At 37.4% G+C, this 12,666-nt stretch overlaps 1 protein-coding gene across 1 annotated transcript; it reads left to right on the top strand.

The window, feature by feature from the left end:
* Positions 1-25: 25 nt before the first annotated feature.
* On the top strand, positions 26-3,081 carry LOC141657244 (uncharacterized). The gene is made up of 2 exons (XM_074464404.1): positions 26-457; positions 1,813-3,081. The coding sequence occupies exons 1-2, from the start codon at positions 325-327 to the stop codon at positions 2,784-2,786; spliced, it is 1,107 nt and encodes a 368-aa protein (XP_074320505.1). The 5' UTR covers positions 26-324; the 3' UTR covers positions 2,787-3,081.
* Positions 3,082-12,666: the final 9,585 nt, after the last annotated feature.

The following is a 12,666-nucleotide window of genomic DNA, read 5'->3' as shown; positions in this document are numbered from 1 at the left end:
CAAAATGGACAAATTCAAAGTACACGAGTCCTATCTAATCTAATTATCTAAACTTCCACTAAGATTAGGTGTATTAGCAACCGACTCACAAAAAAGAAAGTTTTATGTTGACCTATTCCTTCTTCCTTCCCTCCTCAACTAACAAAACCCTTCTTTTTTTCTCATTCATATTCCCCTTTCTCTTTTTCTCTTTTTCTCTTTTAATTTGTGATCAAAAACACCATCAACCCCCAATTCCTTAAATCAATTAGCTCTTTTTGATTGCTTTTTTACATCATTTTTTGTGTAATCCTATATTTATATGTTGGTGGGTAGTGTTAATTAATGGCTAATTTCAAGTATTATAATCACAAAAAGAATGATTTTGGAGATTGGAAGAAATCAAAAGATCATAACTTTCATGGTGTTCCTAATCCTGGATCATATTCTAGCAGAAAGAAGCTTCCTCCTGTTAATGGTAATTTTTCATAGTTTATTTTGTTAATTCTTAATTAATTAATTAATATTGTTGTTTTCTGATGCCCATGTCATATGTTAAGAGTTTAGAATTTAGATCATGAAATGTTACTAAATTTGGTATGTTAATTGATTTTTGGGTGCAGTATTTTTTTATCCCCTGAATTTTTAATGTGTAAAATTGGGGAAACAATGTGCAGTAAGTCAGTAATTGATTTTGACAGTTTGAGGTAGTTTTACAGACACTTTATGGACATGGGTTACTCTGAATTACATTTTTACCGAGTTCAGGGGTACCAGTGATGTTTTAAAAAAACGGGAGACCTAGTAGAATTAAAACTACAAGAGGATACCACGTAGAAAAACCCGATTCTAGATTTTTGGAAATGGATTGTTCTGAATTGAATTTAGGTCAATGCACTTTTTGTTCTTAAGTTTAGGGACAGTGGTTGTATTTTTGTAGCACCACTCTGGCACTGTCTTTGTCTATAGTCCTATATAAAGGAATGAAACACTGAAGTGAAGAAAACATAAAACTTTCACTAAAATCTGTAATGTTTACTCATTTTAGTGCTGTCATTTATGTCACTCTGCAAATTTTATTTTAACCTTAGCAATTTAGTATAGTTGGATTTTTTAAGGGAATCATTTGTAGAAGATGCACTATTAAAACTGTTAAGCTGCTATTAATACATTGTTAATGAGGAATCCTGCTCTAGCAGTATCTGGCAGTTGTCCCTAATAATGAATTAGGTGGTCCTAGTGCTGCCTGCCTCAGAATGTTGGAAACCTAGTTTGTGAATGAACTCCGTTCTAGTACGATGTGATTCCGTTTGAGGATTGTTGGAATCGTGTATTCGTGGGTAGTCCTAAATTAACTTTTGTCTATATTCAAAAATTTTGGCAACTAAAGGGAGACCTTTATAGATATCTAAATTACTTTTCCGAGATTGCCATTGGCATTGTCATCATGATCATTGTTACCCTAGTGGCGATGAGTACCTCCCGGAGGCTTCCAACAAGGCAACGTAAATAGGGAGGAGGAGCGTATGTATAGCCTTATCCTTGCGTTGTTTGATAGGTTGTTCTAAGTTGACCCAAAGTGCATTACCTGCGACTGAATGAGTAATTTAAGGATGAATCTTTGCAATTTTTTGTATCTAGTTTGAAACTTGATTTTTTTTTTTTTATTTCTACGAGATTAGTAACATTAGTTTGCTTTGTGCGTTGTTTTTATTTCATAATTATGTATGAACAATTGAATTTTGTTTCTTGATATGGATAAGAAGAACTCTTAGCCAAATGATTTTTGGTCTCCAAATGAGGAAGTTGCTAACTACTCCTATTTTTCTGTAGATCGGCAGCTATCCGCTCATCAACTCGAGGAGCGATTCTGCTCAACTGTAGGGGGAATTTCATGGGAAGATGTAGTGCAAAACCAAAAATACATGTACCAGCACGAGAAGATTCTAGAGTGGAAGGATTCCGCTGCCGAGGAGGCTTTTCGGGATGCCAAAAATCGGTTTTTGGCAAAGATACATAACCAACCATGTGACATTAAACTTCCGGACCAAGACGTTTTCATCGACAAGATTGATTGGAATTCCACTGTTGATCCAAAGCTCTTATCCGATTTGGAAAATTGGGAAATTGATAGTTCTAGTGAGGGTGAGAAACACAATGGTGGTGTTATAGTCGGGATTCCTTCGATCATGACTCAGTTTGATATGACCCCCAGTGGCTGGGGTGATGCTGAAAAGGTGAAGCCAGAACCGGAATATTGCTCAAGGCATGATCAGGTTGGAAATAATGATTGGGTTGACTATGGCGTAAATAGGGATGATTTGACCCCTATGGGCTGGGGTGACGCTGAAAAAGTGAAGCCACAGCCGGAATATTGCTCAAGGCATGATCAAGTTGGAAATGATCGTTGGGTTAACTATGGCGTAAATAGGGATGATTTGACCCCTGCTGGCTGGGGTGACGCTGAAGATGTTGGAAACAGCCATTGGGATGGCAATGGCGAGAAAAAGGAAGAGGCGACGTTCTCTAATGGGTGGGAGGATGATTGTGTACATGTCCCTGAAAATACGGCATGGGACGGAAAAAATAAAGTTAATGGACCGACCTGGGATGGTTATAGTAAGCAACGGGATAATAGGTTCGACAGGAAGGGTGATCATGGAGGTTGGAGCACATCGAGGTACAAGATTTCTCGATTTGAGCATAACAACTATGGACAGCCATTAGATAATTATGGAGGTCGGAAAGGAAATTTTTCTTGCGACCGTTCTCTTTATACGTGGAAACCCGTCAGCAGGCGATGGTAGATGTTTTTGTAGGTGAGGATCTAGTTGTGAATATGATGCGAGATAATCCTTATTTAGAAACTAGGATTATACTATGTGATATGAAAGGGTTTTGCTGCCTTTTTCACATAACCTGTAAGGTGTGTGTATAATAATGTATCGAAGCAGTTCATGTTTTACCATGTCAATTCGGGCTCGAATCTCATGGAAGGTAAGCTTGTAAACTATGGATAAGTGGGTTGTGTTGATATTGGTCTAACTCATTCTTTGTTCTTGATGTCACTGTGATGGAAATTTATTGTTTGTATTGTGATTCTTGTGTGCTAGTGCTAATTGACTAGTTGTTCTTCCTATCATTGTGACGGAAGTTTTTGGACACCAAAGATGCATTAAGAGCTAAACACATTTGTTGTGGCTATTTAGGGGTCGGAACTAGGAAAAAAAAGCAATTTATCATTGCTGTAATCAACATTATTTGGGTTTGTGTTTTTTTAAATGTAAAAATAATGTTAAATATGAGGCGGTCGAATTTTAGATTTTAAATTGGGCGATCTAATTTTAGATTTTAAATTGGGCGATCATAATTGGAATTAGATGTAATCTATTGTCCTAAATTGTTATGGAAAAATTCTTGTATTTTCTAGGAGGATTATATTTCTTACACCTAAGCCTTTATAATATTTTATTTGGTGGATTGACTTTAGGTGTAAGAAGGATTGTTCTACTAGTTTCTAAGAATTTTTCGTTGTTATGACATGGCTCGCATTGAATTCAGTCAACATCATGCGAATGTAAGGAGCTACTGGTATTAGGACAGAGTACGGATCGGGTATTTGATCCAAAGTGCTAGTTTGGATCGGATATTCATATTAAAAATCCTGAAGTTAGATATCCAATATCCACACCAAATGTTTCGGATATTCAATGTTCGGGTATCCAAAATAATCGGATCGGATGCGGATATCCATACTTTTGAATTTACTTTAAAATTAAGTTTGAAACACGATTATATTCATAGTCTTACATGATGATTTTATTTAGTATTCTTATTCCAAATTTAAGTACCACCTAGATATTTCTCTAATATTTTGATCATTAATTAAGTTGTTGTATCAAATAAAATTTTATTTTTTCGAAATTATACTAGAAAACTATAGTTTCGGATCAGATCGAATATCCAAATGTTTTAATTCTAATACCATATCCAAACTAAAATCAAAGATTTCGGATCAGATATCCAAACCAAACTTAACTTTCAGATCAGATATCCAAATATTCAGATCGGATTCGGATCGGATATCGAATCAGTTTGAATAATCGAATTTTTTGGCTCATCCCTAACCGGTATACCTGATCATACGGAGTACTTCGTTAACATATGCCTTGGAATATTCCACTCTTTCCTTCCAGTATAGGAAGACAAATTGAACAACAACTACTCAAGACGACACTTTGATGTGGCTGCATTTTAGCCACTTAACCACGTCTATATGTAACCCATGTTCCATCCCCCCAGACCAGACACTTGTGTTGCAATGCGTTCGATCAATCATATTAGTCACTACACTCGAGTATAAAATCCATCGGTTGGAGGCCCTTAATTAGTTTTACAATAGGTCTTGGTATAGACGGGTGGGGCGAACAGACGGGTATAGACCTCTAATAAAATGGGTAGAGGGACAAGGTGGGGCACCTCCATGTGCTTTCCACTTTATGGCAAATGGGTATTTTGTGAGAGGAAATGGTATCCGTCTATACGTATAGACGGATAGTGTCCGTCTATAATGAGAATTTGTGTTAGTTTTATACGGTAAATTATACCATGCACCCAGGAGTATGGTGCATGGTACTCCCTTTTCTTCATTTTTTTTCTTATAATAAATAAATCATAAATTTAATAAATTAGAAAATAATAAAAAATATATTATTATTCATAATTTTTATTCCTCTACAAATAGAGATCATATTTGATATGTTTTGTTATTTATTTTATTTTTTCTCACATATTCACATACCGTAATTGACATATTCATATTATATCACACAATTTTTTTCCTTTAATTATTTTGTATTATGCGGTTTTGGTATGAAATTAAACGTTCATGATTATTGTTCAATATATTTGAACCAATAAAGTCATCTTCACTAAACTATAAATGTCAAATTCACTCAAGTGTAAGTGAATATAATAGAACTATGGGATGAATATCACACCACATAATACATATTCATCAAACTATACCGTCATATTCACAAAACTGAAAGTGAATATGATAGTGTCCTATTGTGAATATCGCACTTTAACGCACATATTCATTAAACAATATTGTCATATTCACTAAACTTAAAATGAATATAATAGTGTCATATCGTGAATGTAACGCTACGTAACACTTAAATTGAATATGACCGTGGTAGCCTTTTCTTAAAAGTGGAAGTTAATTTTTTGTTTTAAAATTTTATGAGGAAAAAAAAGCAAAAAAAGAAAATAAGAAAAAAAGGGGGGAAGTTGAGGATGAGTGGGGAGTGGGGGGGGTTGGAGGGAGTATGTAGTATCCTACACATGGGTGTAGGATATAAGAATTGGTTTTATACTATCAATTTATCCAACTACTTTACTAAATTGTGTGAATTAATGAATATCGGACTTGGACTTGGACTTGCCATCAGTGAATTACCTCAACTACACTAGACCGTGGTATTGACACACTAACATATACGGAGTATCTTTTTCTAATATCTTATTCTCCATCCTATCCAAATCAAAGGTATTGACATTTGACACACTAATATATGGAGTCACTTTTTGTGAGAGGAAAAGTGGGTCATGTTAACCTTTGGTTTGGATGAGAGAGACTACTATCAAATATCTGTAATAATGTAGCTAAGTAGCTTAATTGATAAAGTCGTTCAAAATGATTTTTATTGGACGATATTGTTGCCATATCGTATGTTTTGATATCTCGTGTAAATATTCTAGATATCATATCTTTGCTTTTTAGGTAAATGTGATCACAAATTCTCATTATAGACGGGCACTATCCGTTTATATGTATAGACAGATACCATTTCTCCTCACAAAATACCCATTTGCCATAAAGTGGAAAGCACATGGGGGTGCCCCACCTTGTCCCCTCTACCCATTTTATTAGAGGTCTTTACCCGTCTGTTCGCCCCACCCGTCTATACCAAGACCTATTGAAATGTGATATTGGTAGCTTGCTCGTTAGGTTATTTCCGAGTATATATGTTGAGTCTTGTAACATCGATGTTAATTCAATTCAATCGTTCAACTTCATAGTTTCGGTCTCTCTATTTCTTCATGGCATCAGAGCGATTCCGATCCTAATTTCACCTTCCGCAACAAATTAACTCATCAAAAACACAAAAAAAAAAAAAATTAACATGGTTGGGGGAGAAGCAGGAAAAGGTGGTGAAGGAAAGAAAGGCAGCGGGAGCACGACTATAGAACAAATTGCTCCATCTTCACCGCTATATCTACACCCATCAGAGAGTCCGAGTTTGACGTTAACTCAAACTATTTTCAATGGCGAAAATTATGAACTATGGGCAGATGCGGTTCGTAATGGCCTCGACGCCTGTGGACGCGGGCCCACGGGGGCGCTTGGGAAACAAGCGTTTGCATTTGTGAAGTCGCCACCAATATATTGTGGAAAATTGGAAACCGCTCGAATACCTCGTGTCATGTCAAGACACAAAGTAATGACATGAACACTAAGTACTCGTTATCCTTAGCATTATATGTCTAGAATGACTCTCGTGGATGCCAATGAACACGGATGTTCACAGAGATCTGGAGTAAGGGATGAGGGTACGTATCAGGAAGCTCTTTTGATCGAACACCTAATCCCGCCCGTCTCGATAGCGGCCTCTACTAATGATTAGGGAAAATCGTCTATACTCGATGTATTGTCAATTTATATGCATGCAATGCAACATCCAACGTTTTAATCCTAACATGTAAGAATTAGACTAAGTCGGTTAACACGTAATTTATCATACAAGTAGGTCAAAGTAGGGATTTAAATCGATTAAATGTGAAAACATACAAGCAATAATAAAAGGGATATAATAATGAAAATTACAATAATTACATCAGGTTAATGATTTATGTCGAAAATATTTTTAAAACGGATAATTTGAGAAAGAATAAACAAATAAATAAACGAACAGGAATTAGGGTGATAATACGATTAATAGTTAATTAATACGTAATTAATGAACTAGGTCAAGGCAAAACGGGAGTTCAGGGACAGAAATCAACCAGGAACAGGCGCAGCAGAGTTGCGTCCCTTGGAAGAGGCGCAGCAGTTGCTGCGTCCGTTCCTTGGCTCAGTTCTGGCTGTGAAGCCGGAATTGCAAATCGTTAATATTCGTTGGTGATTTAAATGATCGATTATGATATTTGACTCGGATGAAAGTTATTAATAGATTATTTACATGCGATTAAGGTCATAAAAACGATAAAACATGAACAAAACTAATTAATACGAGTTAATACAAGATTTATAAGATTATTAATAAATACAAACTAATTAGGTTAAACAAACCATTAATGATGAACTAATGATGACGACGATAAATAACATATGGGAATATATCAAAGATCGAATTCCAGAGACTCAATATGGGTAAATTGAATCTCTAAAACGCGAATAGATTTTAATGACGAAAACCCGCAAATATTGGTCATAAGGGATTTAAGTCGGGATTTAAAAGATGAATTAAATACTAATGATGATGAATAATATATTACATGTTAGAATTATCATACTCAAATTATCGTGTTAAAAGAAATAATGCACAATTAATAACAAAGTGAAAACAATTGAACTATCAAAAGACGAAGAAAGAAGAAAGGAAGCAAGAACTGTGGCAGCCTCACGAAGAGGCGCAGTAGGTACTGCGTTCCTTCGAAAAGGCGCAGCAGTTGCTGCGTCCTTTCTCGACGGTTGTCTTCTGATAATCCGTAAAAAGGGTTAAAACAAGGTTTTACAAATCGGTTTTAAGAGTATTTTCGACATAAATCTTACAATTGTGATACAAAAATAAATAACAATAAATAAAAGAAGGATTTAAACCCTCAGACTTACATGTTTGACGAAACGAGATGAACTAAGTTAACGTTTAGTGATGCTCGACTCGAATGTAGACGAAAGTGCCGTCGTAAGAGGAAAACGAACAAGATTGATTAAAGTTGATTATTGTGGAGTTGGTCAAATTGGTCGGTCATGCAAAACGAGGCTGGTACTCAGAAAGATCCGAGCTTTCGTGGTCGAAAGTTCAAGCACGTAGACGCCAAAAAGTAAGAACGTGGTTCAGAATGCAAAGGGAGAAGAGAAGGGCGGACACTCGCCTGAGAAATATGTGAGACCGAAAGTCTCTATTTATACTAATCATGTGGAGGAAATTAGGGTTTTCGGAGAAACTTTGGAAGTGAATCTGTAGATACCTCATTTCTGCACCTCCCGCAAACCACCCGGTGATGATTGGGCCGCATGTTTGGTACGCAGAACGATTTGTGACAGTTCGTAAGTTTATCGTCAAGTGATCGCTCAAACATTTATGTCTACCTCTTAATCGTCATCTACGTGCCGATACGGTCGTTTTGGCAGTAATTAGAGTACATTTGGAGTCCGGGCCTAAAACCGTCTTCATTTTCTGATAACCGTTAAAATGCCGAGTCGGAATGTTCTGGAATATTCCGGATATTTCTATTCCATATTTTATACAATCTTTTAATCATTGACAAACAATTTCCCGTAATATTCACACAAAATATTAAGGAAAACCAAATTATTCCGTTATTCCATAAACTAAACACGGAAATCTTTCTTCCGCAGGAGGAAACCACTTGGGAAAGGACGCAGCAGGTGCTGCGCCTCTTCCAAGAGACAATGCGCCTCTTCCCAAGTCCTTTTCTGCGTATTTTTCGTATTTTTTTCATATCTTTTCGAGATTCACTTCCAAAGTTTCTTCGAAAACCCTACTTCCTCCGTGTGATTAGTATAAATAGAGACCTTCGGTCTCACATATTTCTCACGCGAGTGTCCGCCCTTCTCTTCTCCCTTTGCATTCTAGACCACATTCTTACTTTTTGGCGTTTACGTGCTTGAACTTTCGACCACGTAAGCTCGGATCTTTCTGAGTACCAGCCTCGTTTTGCATGACCGACCAATTTGACCAACTCCACCATAATCAACTTAATCAATCTGTTTAATTTCCTCTTACGAGGGCACTTTCGTCTATATTCGAGTCGAGCATCACTAAACGTTAACTTAGTTCATCTCGTTTCGTCAAACATGTAAGTCTGAGGGTGTATAATCCTTATTTTATTATTGTTCTTTATTATTGTAATCACAATTGTAAGATTTATGTCAAAAGTATTCTTAAAACCGATTTATAAAACCATGTTTAAAACCCTTTTTACGGATTATCAGGAGACAGACGTCAAAAAAGGACGCAGCAACCGCTGCGCCTCTTCGAAGGGACGCAGCACCTGCTGCGCCTCTTCGTGAGGCTGCCGCAGTTCCTGCTTCCTTTCTTCTACCTTCGTCTTTTGTTAATTCGTTTGTTTTTATTTTGTTTTATTTCGTTCTTTGATCCTTCAATATAATAATTTGAACATAATAATTTGACATGTAAATAATTCATTAGTACTTAATTTAACACGTAATTCTCGACTCAAATCCCTTATAACCAATATTTGCGGGTTTTCGTCATTAAAGTCAAACCGGGTTGTAGAAATTCGATTCATTCATATTGGGTTTCTGGAATTCGATCTTTGATATATTTCCACCTATTTATTATCATATTCATCATTAATTCATCATATTTAACCTAATTAATTGGTTAGTTTCTTAATTTGTTAGTTATTAACCTCATTAATCTTGTAATAATTCGTCCTATTTCGTTTGTTCCATGTTTATTGCTTTCATGACCGTCAATCGTATGTAAATAACTTGCTAATCACTTTCATCCGAGTAAATAATATTAATCGATCATTAAATCACCAATTAACATTAACGACTTGCAATTCCGGCTTCACAGCCAGAACTGAGCCAAGGAACAGACGCACCAACTGCTGCACCTCTTCCAGAGGGCGCAGTTCTGCTGCGCCTGTTCCTGGTTGATTTCTCTCTCTGAACTCCCGTCTTGCCTTGACTTAGTTTATTTGATTACGTATTAATTAACTATTAATCGTATTATCGCCTAATTCCTGTTCGTTAATTTGTTTATTCTTTTTCTCAAGGTATCCGTTTTAGAAGTATTTTCGACATAAATCATTAAACCCGTTGTAATTATTGTAATTTTCTTTATTGTATTTATTATTGTATTTATATTTCTTGTATCACTTGTATGCCTTCACATGTAATTGCACTTAAATCTCGACTTTGACATTAATTGTATGATAAATTACGTGTTAACCGACTTAATTAATTCTCACATGCTAGGATTAAAACGTTGGATGTTGCATTGCATGCATATAATCGACAATATATCGACTATAGACAATTTCCCTAATCATTAGTAGAGGCCGCTATCGAGACAGGCGGGATTAGGTGTTCGATCAAAAGAGCTTCCTAATACGTACCCTCACCCCTTACTCCAGATCTCTGTGAACATCCGTGTTCATTGGCATCCACGAGAGTCATTCTAGACATAGAATGCTAAGGGTAACGAGTTCTTGGTGTTCATGTCACTACTTTGTGTCTTGACATGACACGAGGTATTCGAACGGTTTCCAATTTTCCACAATAAATTGGTGGCGACTCCACAAATGCAAACGCTTGTTCTCTCTCCCCAAGCGCCCCCGTGGGCCCATTGTCCACAGAATCTCGAAAAGATATGAAAAGATACGAAAAATACGCAGAAAAGGACTTGGGAAGAGGCGCAGCAGGCATTGCGTCTCTTGGAAGAGGCGCAGCACCTGCTGCGTCCTTTCCCAAGTGGTTTCCTCCTGCGCAAGAAAGATTGCCGTGTTTTGGTTATGGAATAACAGATTAATTTTGTTTTCCTTAATATTTTGTGTGAATATTACAGGAAATTATTTGCCAAAGATTAAAAAATTGCGAAAATATGGAATAGAAATATCCGGAACATTCTAGAACATTCTGACTCAGTTTTAGAAAATGAATACGGTTTTTTTGACCCGGACTCCAAATGTACTATAATTACTGCCAAAATGACCGTATCGGCACGTAGATGACAATTAAGAGGTAGACACAAGTGTTTGAGCGATCACTTGACGATAAACTTACGAACTGTCACAAATCGTTCCGCGTACTAAACATGCGGCCCAATCATCACCGGGTTGCTTGCGGGAGGTGAAGAAATGAGGTATCTACAGAGCCCCCACTTTGACTGAGGCTCCGACAAGGCGAAAGTCAAAGTATAGCCATCAGGTCAATCGAAGATTACAACTTGACGACTATGGCGACGCGAGGCGGCTCAAGGGGTCTGAGCCAAGGACCTGTCGTCGGGAACATTTTAGAGTTTGTCGATTATCGGGGAGGGTCGTTTAAAGTCCATTAGACTACGTAAGGAGGCTCGCCAGCCATAAGAAGAGACCATACCTGAAATTCCTTGAAACTCCAGGGGAAACGAAATGCGATATTGGGAGAAGACAGCAGAATATAGTCTGGAACTGCTGGGAGAAATCTGCTTGTGGTCGGCTTCAAACAAACTTCGGAAGAGCTTGGGGTCGATGTTGATCTCCGTGTCTCGAGAGGGAATGACTGTCGGTCGTGAACTCTCGCTGGGGGAACATAATCGGGAACCGATCTCCATGTCTCGAGAGGGAATGTATATCCGTGTACTCTCGGTGGGGGAACATAATAAAGGCGTGTCGAAACACCTGTCAAAGAAGAACCGCTCGTTGCGACAAGCTAGGTCTTGGCAAAAATAATGTATGGCAGTTTGCAGTTGGCTTGAAAATGCGGGTCCGGGCGAAGAATATACGTCAAACGGATCAAATATGTGATATGGCATCAAGGAAGAGGCGCACCAAAGATGGACCCACAAAATAACGAACTCATAACGATTTTTTGAAAATTCGTATGAAGGGAAGCTGAGGAAGAGGCGCAGCAAGAGCTGCGTCCTTTGGATGAGGCGCACCACCTGCTGCGTCTATTCCTGGGCGTGTTTTTCCTGCGTAAAAACCCGATGAAATAGAGGGTTTATTTCATTTATTCGAAACACAAATTCTCAATTTCTCTCTCAAATTCCAACCATTTCCGGCAAAATTTAATCCAAAAGCTTGCATTTGCCATGACTAATCGAGGTATGTGTATTAATCTTGCATTTATCTTCCGTATTTGATCAAATGGAACCGAGAAAATTAGGGTTTTCGACCCTAATTAGTCGAAAATTTGGGGCTTTTTCCCCAAACGACTTTGCCTTGCAAAATTGACTTTGTAAATGGCTAATTGGTAATATAAAGATTATAACCATGTATTTGTTTCGAATTTTCGTTGAGTTTTGAGCATTTGAGTGAAATTGAGACGGTTTCACAGCTAAACCGTAAATCGCTTCGAAAATAGCCTTAGGATTGCCCATTTGCGACGAAACTTGATATTTGGACTCCTTGTATGATGGGTAAACTTCCTACCATCTCAGAATTTTGATTCGTGATGGCTTTTTCAGGACACTTTCTAGGGCATAATCGCGGTTATAACGAAATGCTGTCGAAATTCCGACTCAAACCCATGACTAGGATTTAACTTAGGCTTGACTTGACCCAAATTACCACATGAGCGGTCGGGTTTGTGGAAAAATTGCCAAAGATGGCGAGAAAAGAGCGATTTCGGAGCTCCGAAAACTCGAAAATCCCCTAATCAAGGCTTGTCGTCACTTGACGCGGCCTAAATTTACTTTAATT

The sequence above is a fragment of the Silene latifolia genome, chromosome 5 (assembly GCF_048544455.1).
Source record: "Silene latifolia isolate original U9 population chromosome 5, ASM4854445v1, whole genome shotgun sequence".
NCBI lineage: Eukaryota > Viridiplantae > Streptophyta > Magnoliopsida > Caryophyllales > Caryophyllaceae > Silene > Silene latifolia.
Note: the sequence above shows the minus strand (reverse complement) of the source record. Positions and strands in the feature narration are given on the sequence as shown.

Excerpts from the sequence above, each read along its gene's own strand:
- LOC141657244 (XM_074464404.1), top strand. The coding sequence starts at position 325 with ATGGCTAATTTCAAGTATTATAATCACAAAAAGAATGATTTTGGAGAT. Across the intron at positions 458-1,812 it reads GAAGCTTCCTCCTGTTAATG|ATCGGCAGCTATCCGCTCAT; the intron begins GTAATTTTTCAT and ends ATTTTTCTGTAG.